The sequence below is a fragment of the Macaca thibetana genome, chromosome 7, assembly GCF_024542745.1.
Source record: "Macaca thibetana thibetana isolate TM-01 chromosome 7, ASM2454274v1, whole genome shotgun sequence".
NCBI classification, from domain to species: domain Eukaryota; kingdom Metazoa; phylum Chordata; class Mammalia; order Primates; family Cercopithecidae; genus Macaca; species Macaca thibetana.
In genome coordinates, this window is record NC_065584.1 from 114,998,569 (window position 1) to 115,023,018 (window position 24,450).

At 51.6% G+C, this 24,450-nt stretch overlaps 2 protein-coding genes across 2 annotated transcripts in view; both read right to left on the reverse strand.

Annotated features, from left to right (window-relative positions):
- CHRNA7 (cholinergic receptor nicotinic alpha 7 subunit) overlaps nt 1–24,450 on the reverse strand; it is an 880,272-nt gene that overhangs the window by 746,038 nt on the left and 109,784 nt on the right. The window lies entirely within an intron of this gene.
- The window catches only part of KLF13 (KLF transcription factor 13), a 50,777-nt gene continuing 44,644 nt past the window's right edge, over nt 18,318–24,450 (reverse strand). Inside the window, exon 2 of the mRNA XM_050795841.1 lies at nt 18,318–24,134. Coding sequence (XP_050651798.1) covers nt 23,845–24,134 — 290 coding nt within the window. The 3' untranslated portion in view covers nt 18,318–23,844. The remainder of the gene's footprint in view (nt 24,135–24,450) is intronic.

Here is a 24,450-nt window from a genome sequence, read left to right on the forward strand (position 1 = left end):
CCTGCACCCCTCCCTCCAGTCACTCCAGATGTTGAGCTGTGGACCTGAAAAGGGGATCTCCTCAGGCACCGGCCTCTCAGGGGTGTGGGGGAACTGTGGGGGAAGCGATTCTCAGCCTGACCATCCATGCCCAAGCAAAGAGGCATGGGAAGCGCCCAAGCCCCAATGTGTTAGACACTGCCCGTGGTGACAAAGAGCAGATGTCCTCCTCGGCTGGAGAAGTGGGCTGGCAACAGAAGGAGGAGGCCTGGGAGAGCTGGTGGCTGACCCACCATCCTCTGTCTTGATTAAACCAGCCCTCCCTGCTGGGCCTGATGGCTCACGCCTGTAATCCCAGCACTTTGGGAGGCTGAAGTGGGCGGATCACCTGAAGTCGGGAGTTTGAGAGCAGCCTGACCAACACGGAGAAACCCCATCTCTATTAAAAATACAAAATGAGCCGGGCGTGATGGCGCATGCCTGTAATCCCAGCTACTTGAGAGGCTGAGGCAGGAGAATCCCTTGAACCTGGGAGGCAGAGGTTGCAGTGAGCCAAGATCACGCCATTGCACTCCAGCCTGGGAAACAAGAGTGAAATTCCGTCTCAAAAAGAAAGAAAAAAAAAAAAACCCAACCCTCCCAGGGCATGTGTATCACAGGCCCTGAGGGGACAACAGCCAGAAAAGCTGGTGAATGTCCAGTAGGCAGAGGATGGAGGGTCGGGGACTCTGACGCAGACTTCTTGGGCCAGAACCTCAGCTCCACCACCAAGCAGCAGCATAACTTGGGAAACTCAATTCCTTATACTTTGGGGGTTCCCCTCCCCGATTTTTATTTTAACAAATTAATTTTTAGGTGATATTATTAAATGAAATTAAATGTCAAAACTGTAGATGAAATGTGCACCCTTGCCATCCAGGAAATGCCAATCAAAACCATAATAAGGTACCGCTTCACATCCATGAGGATGGCTATGAACAAAAAGGCGGACAGTAACAAGTGTCGGGGGATGTGGAGAAGCTGGACCTCTCATGGATTGCCAGTGGGAATGTAAAACAGTGCAGATGGAAACAGTCTGGCAGCTCCTCAAAACTAAACATAATGTTGCCACATGACCCAGTAATCCCACTCCTAGGTGTATACCCGAGAGAAATGAAAACTTATATCCAAAAATAAATAAATAAGGAAAAAAGAAAAGAAAACTTATGTCTACACAGAAACTTGTACACACATGTTCATAGCAGCAGCATTCATAGCAGCTAAGGAGTAGAAATAACCCAAACATCCATCAGTGGACGAATGGACTTTAAAAAATAGTATGCCCATACAACAGAGTATTATTCAGCCATAATAGGGAGTGGGGGCTGGGCACAGTGGCTCACGCCTGTAATCCCAGCACTTTGGGAGGCAGAAGTGGGCAAATCACTTGAGGTCAGGAGTTTGAGACCAGCCTGGTCAATGTGGTGAAACCCAGTCTCTACTAAAAATACAAAAAGTAGCCGGGTGTGGTGGCAGGCATCTGCAATCCCAGCTACTCCAGAAGCTGAGACAGAAGAATCCCTTGAATCCAGTAGGTGGAGGCTGCAGTGAGCCGAGATTGCCCCGCTGCACTCCAGCCTGGGCAACAGAGGGAGACTCCATCTGAAAAAACAAACAAACAAACACACAAACAAACAAAGCAAAGCAAAGGGAGTGGAGTACTAACACATGCTACAACATGGATGAAACTTAAAAATTTATGCTAAGTGAAACGAAACAGACGCAAAAAGCCACATATTGTTTGATTACATTTATATGAGATATTCAGAAAAGGCAAATCCAGAGACAGCACGTAGATGAGTGGCTCCTAGGGCCAGAGCAAATGGGAGAATATCCCGGGGGTGGGAGGGGATAGCTAAAGGGTACAGGGTTTCCTTTTCAGATAGTATTCTATGATTGACTGTGGTAATGGTTGCACATGTCTGTGAATATACTAAAAGCCAACGGATTATATACAGTAAAAGGGTGAATTATATGATATGTGAATTATATCTCAAAAATGTCATAGAAAAAATGGCCTAGAGAAATCTCACTTCCACCTCCATCCTCTCTGCCCATATCCACAGGACTTCTTTTTGAAAAAATAAGCAAAGTCTATATAAAATACACACCCACACTCTTTAAAATACTCCCCTCCCCTCCCCTTCCTTTTCTTCTTTCTTTTTTCTTTTTTCTCAATCGCCCAGGCTGGAGGGCACTGGCTTGCGATCTCGGCTCACTGCAAGCTCCGCCTCCCGGGTTCACGCCATTCTCCTGCCTCAGCCTCCCGAGTAGCTGGGACTACAGGCGCCCGTCACCACGCCCGGCTAATTTGTTTTTGCATTGTTTTAGTAGAGAAGGGTTTCACCGTGTTAGTCAGGATGGTCTCCATCTCCTGACCTTGTGATCCGCCCGCCTCCGCCTCCCAAAGTGCTGGGATTACAGGCATGAGCCACCGCGCCCGGCCAAAATATTCCCTCCTTTCTTACTCAGGTAGTGTTGTCTTTCATGTGCCGCTTGGCACCTTCCTTTTCTTTTCTTTAACCTAGCAGTGTACCCCAGCGCTGTCAACATCTCTCTTTGGTGCACAGCGCTTCTCCGTGGAGACCTTAGCCTCATGGACTGTGCCGCCAGGAACAACCTTGCCTGCAGGTTGCTTCCTGTCTGTCCAGGTGATCCTCCCTGTGGGAGGCCCCTGAGATGCAAAGGCAAAGGCAGTCCAGACTTGGCAGGTGCGGCTGCCTGTCCCCCCACCTCCCCACCCACCACCCTCACAGACGGGAGCCCGACCCGGTGCCCTCCAGCCACGCAGCATACCCTTGACTCTCCACAGAGGCCTCCGTTTGCTCTGTGACCCGGACTGTGGTAGTAATGAGACGAGTGGATACAGGTCCAGCACTCAGAACGGTGCCTGGGTCATAATGAACATGAGCTCAGTGGGAACTCTCCTCACCACTCCCCTCACCTTCAAGGCCAGAGCAGCGATGCCTGGCTGGGAAAGCTCTGCCTTTGCTTGCTCTCTGGTCTTGGAGCACAGAAGCGGCCGCAGCTGCGACCCCAGAGCACAGCGGGGTTGAGCCCCGCGGCGCGGCGTGTAGGGGGTACTAGAGGAGTAGTGGGAGGACCCAGGGACAGGGTGCTGGGATGGGGGCTGGATGGCCGGCACCCTGCCCTGGCTCTGAGACCCCCTGGCGGGTGGGTGCATCCTAGGTCTGCGGGGAACGGGGCGACGGGCCGGGGGGTGACGGGGAGGGTGCTGTTTAGCCAGGTTTAGGGAAGGCCTCTCAGGGGGAGCGCTGCAGCAGAGGCGTACAGGGAGTGCGCAGCACACCTCCGTCACCTCTCTCTCTGGACCAGGAAGTGCAAAGGCCGAAGGCCGCGCCGGTGGCTGCTTACTGAATGCTGCCTGCTGCTGGGAGGCCCCGGTAGCCCCAGCAGGGTGGGGGCTGGCGGGAAGGTAGGGGCAGGCCGAGTTCTGGGAGAGACCTAGGTGCCAGGTGGGGGAGGATCTAGAGGCCGCTGGAGCAAGAAGGCAAGCCGCTGTGGGTTCTCCTTGTAAAAGGCTCGCGCGCCCGCCTCCAGGCTTGCAGGCTCTCCCAGGCTGCGGTCCGTCTCCGTCCAGGCGGGTATGGTGGGGCTGGAGCCAGCGGGGCTGCACAGTCGTGGGAAGGAGATCTGCTTTGCAGGTGGAGCCGGCAGAACTTGCCTCCACGCTCTCCAGGCGTAGCGGACCTGGCCGGAGCCGGATCGCGCACCTAGAGCCGTTCCCAACGCGCCCACTGCAGCCGCTTAGACCTCCCGGAAGCGTCGGGGGCGGGAGGTGTGCGGCGGGGGCGGGGTGGGGGCCAATCCCAGAAATGGGTGTGGGGCCCCAGATGGGGCTCCTGGGCCAGCCCGGAGCTGACCCGTGTCTTGGGCCGGTGCAGGGCCCCCATTGTTTTTGTTTTTGTTTTTGTTTTTTTTGAGACGGAGTCTAGCTGTGTTGCCCAGGCTGGAGTGCAGTGGCCGGATCTCAGCTCACTGCAAGCCCCGCCTCCCGGGTTCACGCCATTCTCCTGCCTCAGCCTCCCGAGTAGCTGGGAGTACAGGCGCCCGCCACCTCGCCCGGCTAATTTTTTTTGTATTTTAGTAGAGACGGGGTTTCACCGTGTTAGCCAGGATGGTCTCGATCTCCTGAACTCGTGATCCGCCCGTCTCGGCCTCCCAAAGTGCTGGGATTACAGGCTTGAGCCACCGCGCCCGGCCGGGCCCCCATTGTTAAAATACCGCCAGCAGACTCCATTGAATTTCCAAAACGCCACCCAAGTCACTGGGGCTCCTTCCTCGGGGCTATTTACAGGGCGGACCCCCAGGACAGGCCTGAGGGGTCAGGGAGGAAGCACCCTGAAAGCCCCTTCGGGAGCGGGACAGTCGCGCGCGTGGAGGACCCGGGATGCGCGGTCAGGGGCCTGAGGAGCCCAGAGTACCAGGGGGAAAAGGACGCGGGTGGGGAGCGGGGAGAGCGGGGCGGGGCCACGTCCCCGTGACCTGTGACTCGGCGCCTGAGCCCGCGGCCAAGGAGGTGGCGCCTCCCCGGGTCTCACCGAGGGTCGCTGTCCGCGTTACATGAGCTCACGTAAGAAGAAACTTAGAATGACAGAGTGCAAAGCACAGTGACGATTCTTATCTTTCTCTCCCGGACCACGGGCTCATGCTTGTGCCATCTGAGCCGCGGTGGGCTGGGGGCATCGCAGTGGACAGAGGGCGCTGCGAAGTGGAGACGACGTCCTGCGGTGGCCGCGAGGGCCTGGGGCTGGCCGGGGTCCGAGCCGGGGTGGAGACGGCGCCGCGGGGGTCGGGGGCGAGGGGGCAGCTGTCGGGTGTGGCCAGTCGCTTCGGAGGCAGTGAATGGCCCGGCCCGGCTCAGCGCCCGCCCGGCCAAGGGCTCCCCCGCCCCCGGCCCAGCAGTCCCGGCTGCCCTCCGGGCGCGGCAGTCCGCGCAGGAATCCTCGGCCTCCCCGGGGCCCTCATAGATCCTCCCCCAGGCCGGCAGTTCCCTAATTCCAGGAACTTACTAGAGCCTGGGAAGCCCGGGAAGCGCCTCCCGCCGAGGTCCGCCTCCCCTAGCCCAACTCCGCGGACTCCTCTAGGGCTCCTGACTGCCTGAGGAGCACAGTAACACCCAGCCCCCCACAGCCCACACAGCCCCACACAGTCCCCCACAGAGTCCCTTCACAGACCTGCAGCCCCACACAGACCCCACAGTCCCCCACAGACCCCACACCCAGGCCCCCACACTCAGCCCCCCCACAGCCCCACACCTCCTACACCCACAGCCCTACACAGCTCCACATCCAGCTCCACACATCCTCCCTCAGCCCCCCACAGCCCAACACCCAGCACCACCCCCACAGCCTCCTCAGTCCTATTCCCAGCCCCTCCACAGCACCACACAACCCCCCTAAGAGGCCCACACAGCCCCCTCAGCCCTGTAGAGTCCCCCAGAGCCCCTCACAGCCCCCTCAGCCCCACACAGCCTCCCACACTCACCGATAGTCCCCCACATTATCACTCCCCTCCGCCCCATAGTCCCCACAGCCCTCCAACCCATAGAGAAGGCCCATGCAGTTGAGAATGTACATCCTTTCCTGACTCAACAGCCTAGTAAGGGTCAGGACAAAATGCCATGGCCAAGAGTGCCATGAACAATGCCTGGGGACAGGATGGCCAGAAAGGCTCCCACAGGACATGACCTGTGGTCTGGGTCTTAGGGGATGAGTGAGATTTGAATAAGCAAGCCTGTTTCAGCTCAGGGAGCAGACCAGAAGAAAAGAAGGAAAATAAACATAGGGCTAATGCTGAGCACAGAGATAAGGGACACAGAAGCCTGATTCAGTAAATCCACCTTCAACTAATAGGAATTCCAAAAGAAAAGAATGCAGAGGGAGGGGAATTAACAATACAAGATTGGAGGAAAGCAGTGCAGACCTAAGGAACAGACCTAAGGAGACATGGGTCTGCAGATGGAGTGCTCCATGGAATGCAGGATCAAGGAAAAAATAACCTGCCTCTAGAAATATCTGAACAAAAGTGCAGAGCAACAGGGAGTAAGATTGGCTGACAGATTTCAAAGATGGTAAAAATAAAATGTTCACTGCAAGGGCTGAGAACTGCAGTGCATCACATCCCCATCAGTAGCAATAGTCGTAAGAAGATGATTGGGAAGTAATTTTGAACCTTGTTTTCTACACTAGGCCAAATTATGAATCAAGCATGGGGTAGAAAAAAAGATACTGTTAGACCTCCAAGGACTCAAAAAAACAGAAACCCATCCTCCCATGCATCCTTTCTTGGATAGTTACTTGAGGATGTATTCCAGCAAAGTGAGAAAGAAAGCTAAGAGAAAGACCTGGGATTGACTCTTGAGTGATCCACCAGGGGGTGGTAAAGGGAGTCCAGGGCTGTGCTCCTACCCAGGGACAAGGAGTTGGAGTCTGGATCCATGGGGTAGGAGAGGGAAGGGGAGGTCTTGAGAACAAAAAGGTGGCAAAACTGAGGCCATGTCAGAGGCACATTATTATTCTGTTATTAATATTATGTGTTAATAAGGAAGAAAGGCAATTTAAAGCTCTAGGGAAAATGTATATAACAAAATTCAGCTTCAACTATAAAGCAAACGAACATAGGATAGGATTTTCAGTTCCTGAGGGAAGGCAAAATGAGTTTGCCCCATTTGCTCTGATGCTAAGAATACCTTCCTTGTGTGGTTGGACAGGGTGGTGGTGGTGGTGGTGACTTTAGGCCCACAGAGAAAGAAATGTCCTTCTGGCCCAGCAGGTAGCTGTGCAGTGAGTAACATGTAACAGTGATATGCCCAACTGCCCATGAGTGTAGAGGCTCCCACTGTTGCAGTTTGAATCCACTGGGCTCCACTTTTACTATAGACAAAGCTGCAGAAGTAAAGGCTGAGGAGGATGGTGTTGTGGGACCTAGAGAGAATGGATAGCAGAGGCCATCCTACTATCACCTTCCATAAAGGGGAGTCAAGACGCAGACCAAAGGTATGGTAGTAAACACAGGGGAGTAAGAGCTAATGTAAAGTTTCAGAGATAACCTGCAGAAGGTTAAAACACTCCTCTAATGTAAACACAGGGGGAGGAGGGAGAAGGTACAGAGGGGAGAGGGGACTGGAGGTAATTATAGTTGATGCTTGAACAACACGGGTTGGAACCGTTGATCACCTCCCCCATGAAGTCAAGAATCCACATAAAACTTTTGACTCCTCAAACATTTAACTACTGATAGCCTGTTGACTAGAAGAAGCCTTGCTGATCACATGAACAGTTAATTAACACATCTTTTGTATGTGAGATATATTATATTCTGCATTCTTACAATACAGTAAACTAGAGAAAAGAAAATGTTATTAAGAAAATATAAGAAAGAGAAAATATATTTAGTATTCATTAAGTGGAAGTGGATCATTATAAAGGTGTTCATTCTCATTGTCTTCATGCTGAGTAGGCTGAGGAGGAGGAGGAAGAGGAGAAGATGGTCTTGCTGTCTCAGGGGTGGCAGAGGCAGGAGAAAATTTACATAGAAGTGGACCCACGCAGTTCAAACTCGTGTTGTTGAAGGGTCAACGGTATTCATCTTTCATATTAGGAAGCCAGTATATTTTGTCAGATACTCATAAATCACAAAGTAGGAGGACAAGTATTTTATTGAAGCTGAAGGGAATAACGACAAAAACAAATTAAAATCAGAAGCGATAAAGTTTAGTCCCAAGGTGGTAGAACTGGTGTGTGTGGGGGGGATGGGTAAAGAGACATTCTATCATTCGTTTTTTTGTTTTTTGTTTTTGGTATTTTTTAACCTTGTTCATATGTATGATTAGAATTCCTGAATTTTAAAAACAAAACCAACAGTCAAATTACTTCCAAAGTCCTTGAACATCATGACTCAATACTCCATAAAATAAACATATTTTACTGTTCCTTTTTCTTTTTCTTTCTTTTTTTTTTTTTTGAGACAGAGTTTCGCTCTTGTCGCCCAGCTTGAAATCTTGGCTCACCACAACCTCCACCTCCCGGGTTCAAGTGATTCTCCTGCCTCAGCCTCCTGAGTAGCTGGGAGGGATTACAGCCATGCACCACCATACCCGGCTAATTTTGCATTTTCAGTAGAGACAGGGTTTCTCCATGCTAGTCAGGCTGGTCTCGAACTCCTGACCTCAGGTGATCTGCCCGCCTTGTCCTCCCAAAGTGCTGGGATTACAGGTATGAGCCACCATGCCCAGCCTTACTGTTTCATTTTTTAAATCATTTTCACTGGCACTTTCTCAGTTTTACAACTGTCAGCAACTGTATACAGAGTATGCATTCTTTACCTAGACATGAAGGGAAAACAAACAAAAACAGTTTCTAATGCTTTCCTAAAGGGACAGTGCCAGCTGATAAGAAGAGTAATAACCACCCAGCCCCATCATGTTCAGGCACTTCCAGGTACCAGGGCAGATGACTTCGACTCCTTCCTGACTCGAGGCAACATCCTTACCTAGTCTCAGATCAATGAAACCTGCTCTTGTTTTAAAGGCCTCGCAGCAGGGAGCTCAGCCTGTCTCCTCTCCAGCTGAAGCAGTTCTATTTTTATTCCACGCTGTCGGATGGCTCGTGTCCAAGCCAGTGGCTGTGCTCCAGGTGCCAGACTCCCTGGCAGCACCCCTATTATGGGACAAAGCTCTGCCTGCTCCAGACAGCAGCCTGGCCACAGCCTGATCACAGGCTAGTCACAGCCCTGTCACAGACATCTGTGCACACTTCAATCTGCCCATTGTGGGGACAGCCTGCAGGCCTGCCTGAACCTGGCCAAGCCCTGATAACAGGCAGGAACCACATCTGTGAACCAGGTCACAGATTGTCAGATTGTCAAACATTTCACACCTAAAGTGAATACAGAGAAAGGAAAAACAAGCCCCACTTTTCCCACCGCCCAGTTCTAGTACAGGCAGACCTCAAGATATTGTGGGTTTGGTTCCAGACCACTGCAATCAGCAAATATCACAATAAAGAGAGTCAAACACATTTTCTGGTTTCCCAGTGCATATAAAAGTTATGTTTAAACTATACTGTAGCCTATTAAGTGTGCAATAGCATTCTGTCTGTAAAAGCAATGTACATACCTTAATTTAAAAATACTTTTTGCTAACAAATGCTAACAATCATCTAAGCCTTCAGCAAGTTTTGGTCTTTTTCGTGCTGGAAGGTCTTGATTCAATGTTGATGGTTGCAGACTGATCAGGGTTGTGGTTGCTGAGGGTTGGGGTGGCTGTGGCAATTCCTTCAAATAAGACAACAATGAAGTTTGCCACACCAATGGACTAGTCTTTTAGTGATGGACTTCTCCGTAGTGTGCAATGCTGATAGCATTTGACCCATGGTAAAACTTCCTCTGAAATTGGAGTCCATCCTCTCAAACCCTGACACTGCTTTATCAACTAAGTTTATGGAATATTCTAAATCCTTTGTTGTCATTTCAACAATGTTCACAGCGTCTTCACAAGGAGTAGATTCCATCTCAAGAAACCACTGTTTTTCCTCATCCATAAGAAGCAACTCCTCATTCATTCAAGTTTCATCAGAAAGGAGTCTCAAAGTGGGCTTCAAAATATTCAGTAAGCCATGCTGTAAATAGGTGTGCTGTCCTCCAGGCTTTGTTCTTCCACTTCTAGAGCGTAGGCAGAGTAGATTTAGCGTATTTTTAATGGTCCCAGGATTTTCCGAATGGTAAATGAGCACTGGTTTTAACTTAAAGTCATCAACTGCCTTAGCCTCTAACAAGAAAACCAGCCTGTCCTTTAAAGCCAGCCATTGACTTATCTCTAGCTTTGAAAGTCCTAGATGGGATCTTCCTCAAATAGAAGTCAGTTTCATTTACACTGAAAATCTGTTGTGTAGTGAAGCCACCTTCAGCAATGATCTTGGCGAAGATCTTCTGGATAACTTGCCGCAGCTTCTATAGCAGCACTTGCTGCTTCGCCTTGCACTTTTATGTTGTGCAGATGCCTTCTTTCTTTTTTCTTTAAGATGGAGTTTCACTCTTGTTGCCTAAGGTGGACTGCAATGGTGCAACCTCCGCCTCCCAGGTTCAAGCAATTCTCCTGCTTCAGCCTCTCAAGTAGCTGGGATTACAGGTGCACACCACCACGCCTGGCTAATTTTTTGTATTTTTAGTAGAAACGGGGTTTCACTGTGTTAGCCAGGCTGGTCTCGAACTCCTGACCTCAGGTGATCCGCCTGCCTCAGCCTCCCAAAATGCTGGGATTACAGGCTTGAGCCACTGCGCCCAGCCTAATACCTTCTTTCTTTAAACCTCATGAACAAACCTCAGCTAGCTTCCCACTTTTCTTCTGTAGCTTCGTAGCTTCTCTTAGCCTTTGTAGAATTGAAAGAAAGTTAGGGACCTTGCTCTGAATTAGGCTTTGACTAAAGGGAATGTTGTGGCTGGTTTGATCTTCTATCCAAGCCACTGAAACTTTCTCCATATCAGCAATAAGCCCATTTCACTTTTGTATCATTCATGTGTTCACTGGAGTAGCCCTTTTAAAAGTTTCTTTGAGAACATTTCCTTTGCATTCACCATGTGGTTAACTACTTGGCACAAGGTGCCTAGCTTTCAGCCTACCTCACCTTTTGAAGCTTCCTCGCATGGCTTCCTGAGCTTAACTATTTCTAGCTTTTGATTTAAAGTGAGAGACCTATGACTCTTCCTTTCACTTGAACACTTAGAGGCAATTGTAGGGTTATTAATTGGCCTCATTTCAATATTGTGTCTCAGGGAATAGGGAGGCCTGAGGAGAGAGGGAGAGACAGGGAAAGGCAGGTTGATGGAGCAGTGAGAACACACTCATTTATCAATTAAATTTGCCACCTTATATGGAAGTGGTTCATGGCACTCCAATTATAAGAGTAACATCAAAGATCACTGATCACAGATCACCATAACAGATGTAATAATAATAAAAATGTTGGAAATATTTTGAGAAATACCAAAACGTGACCAAGACACAAAGTGAGCATGTGCTGTTGGAAAAATTGCACCGATAGACTTGCTCAAGGTAGATTTGCCACAAATCTTCAATTTCTAAAAAACACAATATTTGCAAAGTGCAATAAAATGGTGTGCACTAGAACAAGAAATACCTGTAAATCCTAAATAAATCTAATGTTGCAACCCCCTTGGGCCCCTCTCAGTCATCTTGTCCTGACTTTGGGATTAACCTTCATCATGTGGTTTCATACTCTTGGTCTATAGATACTCATCAGTTCAGGCTGCTAAAACTAATTACTATAGACTGGATGACTTAAACAACAAACATTTACTTTTCATAGTTCTAGAGGCAGGGAAGTCCAAGATCAAGGTGCCAACAGATCCAGTGTCTGGTGAGGGCTCTCCTCCTTGTTTGCAGATGGCCACCACCTCCTTGTATCCTCATATGGCTGAGAGAGAGATCATCCCTCTCACATCTCTTCTTGTGAAGGCATCAATCCCATTCATGAGGATTATGAAATCATGAGATCCACCCTCATGGTCTAATCACCTCCCAAAGGCCTCACCTCCTAATGCCATCCTATTGAGGGTTAGAGTTTAACATGTGAGTTTGGCAGGGACACATTCAGTCCATAGTAGGTATGGATGCATGAGCAGCTCATGGCATTGCTTGGTGTGTTTGGTGCTCCTTTAGCTGTTTGCTTTTGTGGTGCAGCATTGTTTTTGGTGACTTTGGGATGACACCCTCAGTTCTACATCATCCCTTTGCACCAATGTGTGGTCAGCCATTGGGCGTGTCTGTCCTTGTGTGGACATGTTGAGGGCATTTGGGGTGTGTCCAAAAGTACGGTCATGAATGTTGGTGGACATCTTTTCGGGGATGGAGTGAGGACACACTGCACCAGCTTACCTTTGGCAAGCTCTTAGCCTCACAAAAGTGCTATTGTGAGTCTTGATGACAAAAGTGATACCTGAGTAGTTTTGAGAATTTAGAGAGCACACAAAAATAAGTAAATAAAAGTCCTCTGTTGTCTTCTACCTAAAGGTAACAATTGCTTGAGTTTGTTCTGTCTCTTACCTGTCCTTATGTTTTTGAGAAGGAGCCTCACTCTGTCGCCCAGGGTGGAGTGCAGTGGCGCGATCTCGGCTCACTGCAACCTCCACTTCCCGGGTTCAAGCCATTCTCCTGCCTCAGCCTCCTGAGTAACTGGGATTACAGGCACCACCACCACACCCGGCTAATTTTTGTATTTTTAGGAGAGACGGGGTTTCACCATGTTGGCCAGCCGAGTCTTGAGCTCCTGAGCTCAGAGGATCTTCCCACCTCAGACTTCCAAAGTGCTGGGATTACAGGCATGAGCCACCTCACCTGGCCTACCTACCCTTTTTCTATGCATTTAAACATGTAAACACAATATAGCTATAGAGAAAACTTTTTAAAATAAATCATGATCATACTTCCGTACTGTTTTGCAACCTACCTCTTTCACTTAATAATAGATTGGGTATTGGTGATTATGGAGGTTATGTGGTTCATTGAATTAATCTCGTATTCCTGGACATTTAAGCTATTTGAAACATCTTGATATTTTTAACAGGTAACTTTCTTTTAATGTTGTTCTTTTGTGATATTCGCTGCATTCACAAGAACATATGCAATGAAAGTGTAAGTACGGCCCTGTCCTCAGCACTAGGCTGCTCATCATCGCTGACACTCCTGTGTGTGCCTCTCCTGGCCCTGTGACCCTCACTGCAGAGGCACATGTTCTCTCGGAGTTAGAAGTTGTGTTTCCATTGTAATCCGGGTTCTGCAAACTAGCAGCTGGTCTTCCCAAAGTGGAAGGTTCATGTACAAAGTCCACTGGGCCATGGTGGGAGAGCACTGCAGAGCCTGGGAAGGAGGCCATCCTCCCTGCTCTGAGCGTGTCCAGCCCCCACAGGCCAACAGTCAATCTCAGGAAACCCACCAGAGTGTGTTTATGGTGAAAAGACCAGGAGACAGATAAGAGACAAGGAGTAGCTGTGTTCAGGGTAAGCAGGTAATAACCACTTTCCCAAAATACAATCGGTCAGTGACCCTCGTGTGGCTGGTGTTGAGATGAGGGCTCCTCTTAGGAGGTCCAGAGGAAGTCTGCTAATTATGCAGGCCATCTTCATATTTACTGTCAATTCTCCCTGGTCCCCTGGCGAATTCATAAGTAAATGATTACCCAATTGTGAGGTTGGGAATGGAAGACATTATGATGGAGTCAAGAATGAGCCCTGGAGCTGGGGTCAGGACCCCCAGACTGAGCTCCTCAGGCCTCTCATGTGTTTGCAAATAAGGGCAACGCCCATCACCACGTTGTACTCTCTGTCTCTAAGTTCCAAGAGGTCTGAGTGAGTGGATGCGATATCTACACACATTGGCAGCCTGGGCACGGGAAGTCACAGCTATGCAGGAGAAAAGGCTTTGCCTGGTTGCTTGGCGGGCCCTAAAGGGAGGTCTGAACCTCACAGTGACTGGGACTGGGCCCCTTGAGGGCAGCTTGCTCGTCTTCTTAGAGGACATTGCATTGGACACACGAGGCTGCCAGGTGCAGGCACACAGACTGGCCAGTGTTCAGGCCCCACAAATGCAGCAGCCAGAAAAATGCTAAGTCACCAGCCCTGCGTCATGGGGCCCGCCAGTCTTCTGGGCCTGTCCCACAATGCCACAGAATAGACAAAGGTACCCCTGGACAGGTTAGAAGCCTTTAGAACTCAGAGCTTAAAAGGCAGCTGTGGCTGGTGGTCCAATTAGACCAGGATCCCTCCGTGACTTTTGCCAGCTGTGTGACCTTGAGAAGACCACTTGACCCCTCTGAGCCTCGTACCCTCTGCAGCCCTAAGTTGGGACTACTCACACCTCCCTCTGAGAGTGCTCAGAGGGCACAGCTCAGCAAGCAAGCACCTGGCCCAGGACCCGGCCAAGTGGCTGCTGCCTGGGAGGCATCTGGGACAGGGAGTGCAACGTGAGACAGCCTTCCTCGGTGTCCCCGGTCGGACCCGGTCTCCATCCACGGGGATCATTTCCCAGTGGCATGTGAGAGTGGAGGCCTGGCCTGGGGGCCTGAGTATCTGGCATGGGCACAGTTCCCAGCATCTGACATCTCACAGCCCACTGTGAACTTCACCATGACCCTACACAGACCATGCCAAGCTTGCTTCCCAGGTGAAGGCAAGGCTGCGTGGCAGGTTGCCCAGAGCGGAGACACCAGACCTTTCTCCAGCACTGTGTTGTGTGGTCATCGCCCTGAGCAATGGCTGTGCAGGCAGCAGCAGGTGAGCTGGGGTGCAGGCCTTCAAGAACTGATCGGCTTTTAAGAACTGTAGTGAAGTGACAATTATTTTGATTATGACTCCTACTTTTTAAAGCTGAATAATTGATGGGGAATACTAGGAAGGACAACAAAACACAGGTGGAAGAGATACTCAGTCCAGTTTAATTCAACTATGTTTTGTGGCCCTTGCTAGGGCCGTGGAGAGTGGGATGCAGGTTCCTTCCACTATGCAGGAGTTCATCAAGCCCTGCAGCCTAAGCCGCCACTTTGCTCTCCCCAGCCCAGGGGAGTGCAGGAAGGACATGAAGGCTGGGAGGGATGGGGGGCTCATCCTGGACTAGCTGGGGGTTGGGGGCGGCCTAATGTGCAGCCACATCTCAGTCTCACAGGGTAATCACAGAGGCCCTTATAAGAGGGAGGTCAGGAGATCAGAGAGGAGATGCTGCTCTGCTGGATTTGAAGATAGGGGAGGAGGGCACAAGCCAAGGAATGTAGGTGGCCTTTACAAGCTGGAAAGCAAAACAGACTCCAGAAGGAAGCAGCCCTGATGACACCTGCATTTTAGCCCTGTAAGACTTGTTTTGCACTTCTGACCTCCAGAGCTATAAGAGAATAAAAGAATAAACTTGTGTTGCTTTAAGCCACTGCTTATGGTAATTTGTTACAGCAGCAACAGGCAATTCTTTTTTTTTTTTTTTTTTTTTTTTGAGACAGTCTTGCACTGTTGCCCAGGCTGGGAGGGCAATGGCACGATCTCACCTCACTGCAACCTCCGGCTCCTGGGTTCAAGCCATTCTCCTGCCTCAGCCTCCCGAGTAGCTGGGATTACAGGCGCCCACCACCACGCCCGGCTAATTTTTGTATTTTTACTGGAGATGGGGTTTCATGATGTTAGCCAGGCTGGTCTCGAACTCCTGATCTCATGATCTGCCTGCCTTGGCCTCCCAAAGTGCTGGGATTACAGGCATAAGCCACCGCGCCCGGCCAGCAACTGGCAATTAATACAGACCTTGTGTTTCCAACGCTGTCTTCTGTTCAAACCTGCCTGTCCTATGTACCATTGGAATGCTGGTCTCCGACGCGTAACAGTGCAGGAAACTTGGTGCAGAGAGAGCAGCCCTACCAGGAGCAGCCGCGTGTCTTTACTGCTTTCCACATAGAAGACCTTTCAGGAATGGTGCTAATGGCAGGAATTTTATCATGGCCTAGATGAGGTTTGATTGGGGGTGACTGAGCCACCCATGTCCCCAGAATAAGCTACACATTGCCTTATCTGTTATTCAAGGCCTTCTGCAGCCAAACCCAATCCAGAAAAGGCTAGTCCACTCCCCAACACGACCGACAAGGCTAGGAGCAAGTGTCAGAGGGTCTTGATGATTACACCCCAGTGAGTCCCCTTGGAAAATCCTGTGGCCCTTCCTCTGAACGCTAACCAGGCCCCCTTCCAGAACACCAGTCCCTTCATGGAATTCCTGGCAAGCAGTGTTTCAGCTCCTGCTTGAATGCCTCCAGTGACAGGGTGCTCACTGCCTACAGGCCAGCACCAAGGGATGGGAAGTCCTTCTTTATTTATTTATTTACTTGTTTTTGAGACAGAGTTTCGCTCTTGTTGTCCAGGCTGAAGTGCAGTGGTGTGATCTCGGCTCACTGCAACCTCTGCCTCCTGGGTTCAAACGATTCTCCTGCCTCAGCCTCCCAAGCAGCTGGGACTATAGGAACATGCCACATTTTTGAATTTTTAGTAGAGACAGGGTTTCTCCATGTTGGTCAGGCTGGTCTTGAACTCGAACTCCTGACCTCAGGTGATCCGCCCGCCTTGGCCTTCCGAAGTGCGGGATTACAGGCGTGAAACACCACGCCAGGCCGGAAGTCCTTCTTTAGAGAGGCAGATGTCACTGTGAGCCTTGGCCAGGCTCTGCCCTCTTGGGGAGTGCACCCCCGCCCTCCACCAGATGCTTCTCCTCACCTGGTCACTATGCAGCCAGACACAGCACTTCACCTAACTGCCACAAACTGACTTCTAATCCAAGTCTTGAGAAATATGGAAAAAAGGTCAGAGCCAGGAGTGTCCTGAGGCTGACCCCTCAGGCCTGCGTCTAGGATGCTGTCATCTCTGACACAACCCATCAGCCACAGACCCTCTCTGCCACCCAAAACTGCTTTGTGACCTGGTCCAAAAAGGAAGTGTGAGAAGAAAATGTGCCATGCGCATGCCACAGACACTCATACATTTGTTCTTCGAACGCCAGGAAAATCTATTGCTTGCTTTTTTTCTCCCTCTTACATTACTGGGGGCCTCTGAAGGCCTTAGGAGACCCCTCACTCCTGGGACGGGGGCTCCATGAATGGTGGGGACCCCAGTCTTCTGGAAAGAAACCCCAGGAGGGGTTTCAAATCTTGGCAGTGACATCATAACTGACAGGCTTTTTTTTTTTTTTTTTCTGTCAATATTTTTTAAGCATCTGGGATCCTCTCGACACAAACCTATTTATGGAAGCGGATCCACCCTGCAGTTGCTGCTATCTGGGGAAGTTCCTGAGCAATAAATGGCTCTGAGAAGGCGGAACAGTGGCTGTCCTGGGAAAATACTCCAACCAAGAATGGGCTCCAAATGTCTCAGTACCAAAAAGACTTTTGTTTGAAAAATGTGTGCTTGTTTTTATGACTGTTCAGTGTGTGCCTGGGTGCATTCATTTCACGCCTCCCTGCCCCCAATCTGATACAGAAAACAAACGTTCATCAGGCGATGCCAGCTGGTGTCGGGGGAGCTTCGGGAAAACCCACGTCTGATCAGCTGCAATGCCTGCATTTGTTAGTAACACTTCACATTTTGTGGTGGTATTCATTTACCCCATGAGCCGGTCATCACAGGCCGGGTATGGTGGCTCAATCCTGTAATCCCAGCACTTTGGGAGGCCGAGCAGGTGGATCACCTGGGGTCCAGAGTTCGAGACCAGCCTGGCCGATATGGTGAAGCCTCGTTTCTACTGAAAATACAAGTATTACCTGGGCATGGTGGCAGACATCTGTAATCCCAGCTACTCAGGAAGCTGAGGCAGGAGAATCGCTTGAACCTGGGAGGCAGAGGTTGCAGTGAGCTGAGACTGCACTACTGCACTCCAGCCTTGGCGACAGTGAAGAGTGGGGCTACAGAGCGAGACTCTGTCTCAAAAAAAAAAAAAAAAAAAAACAGGTAATCATGTACAAACAGCCTACGGCCCAGACTCAGCGCTGGTCTACCCCTGGGTGACCCTGAGATGTGGCTGCACCAGCACCTCCCTTCCACATGCTGTAGCTAGAACAGGGTTCAGGCCAGACCTCCACCCCAGCAGCCACCTCCTCCACTAGCTGCAGGCTTCCAATTGCCTCTGATGAGGACATCATCTGCCCTGGGGGCAGCCAGGGGCAGTTAGTGTTCCTTGGGGACTTCAACGGGCTCTGCTATCAACACCTGCCTTCCTACTCCCCAGACTCCTAGGGCCCGGGGACCTGTCCTCGCTGCAGCACACTTTGGGGTCTGTGCCCATAGTAGGTTGTAAGAACTTTGGTAGCTAGAAACAGGTGTGTTTTCTAGACTCCAGGCTGAGGGGTAAGGCGAGCAGGGCACATGGAATTGAAAGAAGCGGTGGCTGCTGCCCAGGAGAAGGAAGTCCAGGTGTTTTGGGGGGACTCTGAGGGAAAGGCGCTGTGCCCTTTGAGGGAACCTGCCATCGCCACATCCCTTTCTCCTCCATGCTCTTTCGGATGGACGGAGGGGTGGGAATGTGATGAGCTGAAACAGCCTCCCATGGGCAGGAGGGGGCCAGACGAGCACCCACTCGCTGCGAGAGCTCTTCTGCAAGGCCTTCCTTCCAAAACAGGACCCGCCAAGCTCCAGGCAAGCTTCAGTCCCTCAGTCAATTGCGACTGCTTGATTTTGTCCATTTCAGTTCCCTTCCCATCCCAGAGCCTCTGCAAGACATGCTCTTCAAACAGACTAGCTCCAGCAAATAAAATAATGAATCATAAATTTTATTTCAAAATGTAAACGTCACTAAACATGCATACACGTTAAAACAATAAAATTTACAATTTCGTTAATTTTTCTTTTTGCATAGGACATCATTACAATATAGAATCTATGCCATACAAAATACATACAAAGTTTTATCCGAGCAAGCCAAGGCCAGACTGGGAACTGTACAACTGTAATACTTCACTGTAGTGATCCAGGAAGATGAAACATGGCCTTCAGAATTATGGTGGGTGCTGGTTAAAAAAAAGTTCCTACAGAAAAGAAAAACATGAGCTCCATGGAAATGGTCTTGGACCCTTGGATTCTGCCTTGGGCTTTTGGCAAACGATTCCAGAGAAGCTCCACCAATGGCTTTGGATGGGAAAGGGTTGCCTGTGCGGGCCTGAGGCAGCTGAGGCCCGGAAGCATGCACCCAACACATGCACACAAGCAATTCCCAGTCACCAAGGAACCACCGCAAGCCCCAAACCCGACAATGACAATGCATAGTTGCTCAGTAGTGCCTCCTTCCTGCTGAGGCCGACCAGCCCCAGAGGCCCCAGCACTCGGCACCGGGGTGGAGCCCGCTCAGACACGGGCTGATGGGCCCGCGGGGTGTCTAGAGCCACATGGGAGGTGGCCCTTCCTCCTCTCAGGGCAGCCAGATACAGGGGGGCTCCTGTGCTGAGTGTGTGGCCTCGCAGGCATTCGGCTCACACACCTGGTTTCCAAATAAGCAGGCGCTGTGCCCTGTCCACAGGCCCTTCAGAAGAGACTGGAGAAAGCAGGACCCTGAGGCCTTAAGCAAGCTGTTCGCCCCCCACCCCACCCCCGGACTTCCTGCCTCCACCCCCCACCCCCTCTCGGGAATGTGTGACTTGTAGGGTAGGGGAAACTATTTCTCTCCCATCCAGTTCGTTTTTAAATAAAAGTAGTAAAGTTTTAAAGCTGTATGAGAAAGAGAGAGGCAGGGCAGGGCCAGGTAGCCGCACTGCAAGTCCGAAATCCGTAGAAACCAAGCGCGGCCCCTCTTCCCTCATGGACACCGGGCTCCCGTCTCCGGCCGAATTCAACTCTTCTGATGCTGAGGGACACGACGGCAGGCAGGCGGCGGCACCTCGCCCTAAAGGGTACTCAGGTGTGTGTCAGTAGTAAGCTGGACTGTGCATCCAAGTTCTGGTACAAAGGTCTCTGGAATGTGTCTCAGACAAGTCTTCAGAGCCTCAGAATCAGGAAAATTAGTAATAGGACCTGGTTCTCCCTGGGGTAATCCTGATTTCAAAAACCATCAGCCCACGCCTCAGATTTTAGCTTTGGAAAATATGGTTACCAGAATTGTATATGGAAACAGTCAGCAAAAGATGTGGATAACCTACAAAGCGTTTCTTACTGGTTGTGATGTGACCAACACATCACACCCTTTAAACCTTCTAGCACTGTGTCTTTGACTAAATGACCTTTTTTAAATGGGGGAAAGAAAATCAGTGACACCTATCAGAGGTGAAAATAGTCAGGTAGCCCTGTAAACACAGCCACAACCAGAAGTGGAGAAACAAGGCCACACTATTGCTCAGATCACATCTTCCTGTTGGGTGGCACCCCTGCCCAGCTGAGATCCTGAATGGGTCCCTAGGGAGTACCAGGGCCCTGTGCAGTCCATCTTAGCATTTGCTTCTGGCAAGAAAGAGGATGGTCTTCTGGACACACCAGGTCAGGAGACAAAAGACTTGAGGTCAAGTCTTGAGGCAGAGTGGCCAGCCCTCTCTGCCCATCCCCACCTCTGAATCACCCCTCACCGGTCTGAGCTGTGTTCAGGGTGCAGCAAGGCCTGCGATCGCCATTGCCTCAGATCTTTGTACCTGGAGGCTGCACCATGGCGAATCCAGCACCTGCCTTGGTGTGGGGCCTGGGAATAAAGTCAGGATTAGGAGTGCGGCCATCTTGCACTCGAGTGTCGTGGGTGGGGGCGCAGCAGGATGCAGGTAGGGCACCTCCAGGACCATGTTCCCATCCAGGACATCTCTGCTCGTTCCTACGCAGCACCCTGCAGGACAGGATCCCAGGGCTCTTTGAGGAAAGGGCTGTGTCCATCTGTTTTCCTATATGGCTGTAGGATCCAGTAGGCATTTGGGGAGCTGACAACCGTTCCCCTAATATGGCTGATGTAAAGAGGGGCTTCCTTGTCTGGGACATGAGCAACACCAGCCCCTTGATGCCTGAGCCCCAAATCAATTTTAGACCTTTTATAGGGGAACTCTCCCTTCACTCAGGCGAACTTCATTCTGAGATCTCTGCCCCTGTGGACCACTAGAACTGAAGTCCCAGAACAAGGGTTTGAGTTTTCACTATTATTTATATGAGTCCTATGGGTTCCTCAACCCCACCAAAACTGGCAAGCATGGCCATAAACCACAAAAATGGAAGACCCTGAAATAGATGCAGTCTGGGAAAACATTCTGCATGTTTGAAGAAAATGAAGCCTGTTTCAGGAGGGTCCGCCTTGTGTGCCCACTTCAGTGGAGGCAGCGTTCCAAGGCCCACCACCCTCTTCCACAGGAATCCCTCACTTCATGATGAGATGGACATCTGCCCTTGAGGACCCCTGTGAACTGTGCCTGAGATTCATGGGTTTCTCCCCGCCCTTCAAGTGAGATGAGTTTAAAACCCCAGATGATTCAGGAGGGTCTGGCCAGGAGTACCCAGCAGGATTTCTCTCCTGGTGCCCTACCCGCCCCCATTTCCCAGTCCAGGCCGGGGCCTAAGGACCACACCCTGCCATTAAACGAGAACCACTTTGGGAAAGAAGACACACTCTTAAGCCAAAAATAGCCAATGCCTGCATATTTCTGTTTTAAGGCAATGTTACCCTTCCATCTATCAGACGGAACAGCCCTGGGTCATTTAAAGGAAAAATTAAATTAAGTGCTCTCTTTGGAAACAGCCAACACCCGCTTCCCTCCCCCACCCCCCGCCCTGCTCTAAAACAAACCAGCTCTTCTTTTTATTCCAAGATGACTAGGTTTAGAGTCCTATCTTTTCCTTCCTATGTGCAGACAGATGTGGAGCTAGAAAATCTCCTTCCATGACACCCTGGGCAGATCACAAGGACGCCTGACCGCTCCCTGGAGAGCGCTTTGCCAGCCTCCCAGGGATGGGCCGTTCCCTCTCCCTGCCTTGGGGAACGGTGGACAGTGAGTGCACCAAAGGACTTTGGAATAAAATTCCTGAACCTGGAATGTGAATTCCTGAGACATAAAATGTAGTCAGAGTGTGGCTTTCTCTGCCTCACACGAAAACAACTTTGGGAGGGACCTCACTTTGGAACTGGGCATGAAGATCTTTGCACCACAAGCACCCAGGGCTCTCTTCTGTCAAGGTCCCTACCGAATATTCCACTCTCTCTCCCAGACCCGACGCAAGCAGGGCTGTCAGGGAGCCTAACACAGCATGGCAGCCAGAGTGGCCAGTTCCGCATCCAACCAGTGTGGGGGTGACCCTCTCCCTGCCAGTTCTCACCGCAGCAGAAACAATGCTACTGCCCAATTTAGGGCCCATCGTTCTACCTAGAAAACACTACCACGCTGTCGGCCACTCCCAGCTGGCACACAGTGGTGAGAAGCGGGCACCCGGCAGCATCCTGTGCCTGAGCAGCTGCTGTGGACAGAGGATACCTGTCCACTCTGGAGCCAGCCACAACAGTGGCCTGCAGCGGTGGGCAGTGGCTAGGCCTGGGTCCCGGGTTTGTGCTGCACCCCATACCATGGTAGGACTGAGTAGAAGCAGGATGGCCACGACCAAGGCACGCTGGGCCCAGGAAGCCCATCTGCGGCCCTCTGAGGTCCCAGAGCCGCTCCTTTGCATCAAAATAGGTACTCATCAAAACAGGTATCTCTGGCAAGACACCCTGAGTCCACCCCAATCCCCCCACCCCCCAACACACACGCGTGTGTGCTCACACGCGCACACACACACGCACGCACGCACTCTGTCCTGGGCCCTTATATTTACAGGCCCCAACTCTCAGGAGGAAGGGAAGGTGGTACCTGGGCCACAAGCCTGGGGTCGACACTCCAGCCATCTGCAGAGGAGTTTGCTGGACCACAGCTTGACTGACCCGGCCCAGGGCTCCAATCCCAACCCAGGACTCAGCTCTCTGCTCCTCCTCTCCTGCCAGGAGAAGGCTGGTGATGGGGCACTGGAGCAGCCCCACCAGCTGGGTATGGCCTGGAGCCTCCAGGCAGGACAAGGAGAAGCAGGAGGAAAAGGGAGGAGGAGTCCGGGGACACGGAGAGGCTGGAGGTTTGCTAAGTCTGAGTTGGGGACATGGTGGGTCTGAGAAAAGTGTGGCCCACAACTTTCCATCTGGCATTCCCTGGGGAGGAAATAGAATGCGCGCTCTCCGACAGCATTTCCTGTAACATCCGCGCCACTCCTGAAAAGGTCCAAGTCACAATGTTCCGGTCTCTTGCTACAGAAGTCTCTGTGAAGCACGATGCGCTGCCACAGGCACAGCCACTCACACAGGCCATCTGACGAGGAGGCCCCGTGACCTGCCCATTGTTTCCAACACACGTGCCCATGCGGGAGGACTCCGGAACTGGATATGCCACCAGGAATTTCTAACATCTTTTTACAAGACCAGAATTCCCCATCAGAGGCCCAGGTATAATAGTGACAGGGTCCTGCGTGCCTTCTGCAGGGACACGGAGAAGCGGAGTCCTGGCAGGTGTGACCCCGGCCCCTGACTCGGAGGTCGGACGGTGCAGTGCTACGCTCAGCCAGGGCTGGCACCTCTGCTTCCAGTGCTCCCTAGCGCCGAAGGAGAGGGTTCCCGGAGGCCGGGTGTGAGGCAGGCAGGGTGCAGAGGGCTGAAGGCCCCCTCCACTGTCCCCAAGGTGGAGTGCTCCTCCAGCCGGGGACAGCTTTAAGGCATCCCTCTGCAAGGGCCTGTCTCAGAATCAGCTGCGTTGCAAGCCCGGCCAGGCTTGTTGGGCAGAGGCCAGAGGCTGGGTGGGGGGCCGGGCAGGAAAAGGTCAGGCCCGCTGCTTAGGAATCTGCCATGGAGGCACAAACGTCAGGGACCACATCTGCTCCCAACAGACCCACAGGCTGGCCGGCCAGCCAGCCAGACGCTGAGCTCCACCAGACTGGCTGGCCTGCTCTGTCCCCAGCGTGTTCCCGAACCTAACAGAAAACTCCAGAGTGCAAATCTATGTACAGAGTAAGGCGGCAGGAAGGGGTGTCCTCACTGACCTCGTGGAACGTGTCCATCCCTGAGAAAGGGGGTTCAACACCGCTGAATCTCAACTTTGTGGGTATATCTGTTGTGCAATTGGTGGGTGGTGTTTTTTGAAATTTTTGTGTTTTTTTTTTTTTTTTAACAAATTTACTTTGACACCTGAGGTGAAAAAAATTGTTTTTTCGTGGACTTCACATCAAGTTCTCTCTCTTCTCTCTTATTACAAAAGGAAAGGCCAGGGACTCACGAGGGGGTGGGAGCGGCTGCTCATGGCTGTGGCGGGCTCAGGGTGAGCTGGCCGGGCTGATGGTGGGGCTGCTGGCGTCGGAGCGGCTGTAGTCGCTGAGGGAGCCGGTCCGCGAGCCCCCGCCGCGCCGCTGCAGCATTCCCGGGTGGAAGTTGGCGTGGCGGCGCGCGTGCTTGGTCAGGTGGTCGCTGCGCATGAAGCGCTTCTCGCAGATGGGGCAGCTGAACTTCTTCTCGCCCGTGTGCGTGCGGTAGTGCCGCGCCAGCTCGTCGGAGCGCGCGAACTTCTTGTTGCAGTCCTGCCAGCTGCAGGCGAAGGGCCTCTCACCTGTGGACACAGGGGCAGAGCGTCAGTATCCGCACCTGGCCCCGCTTTCACACCCTCTCTGGGAAAGGACCCGCAACACCCAACACCCCGATCTCTCATCACCCCTCCCATGTGCCCCACCTCCAAGGGCTCCTGTGACAAATCCATCAGCGCAGAGATGAAGGTGGCCCCTGCCCTCCCACCCACGCCTGGGATGGAGGCAGAGGACACGGCCTAGGATAAAACAGCATTTCAGGTGCTAAAGCTGCAGGGCCCATGGGTAGGAACCGGTCAGGGCCCCAGGCTCCTGGCAGTGGACCCCCTAAATACACCACAA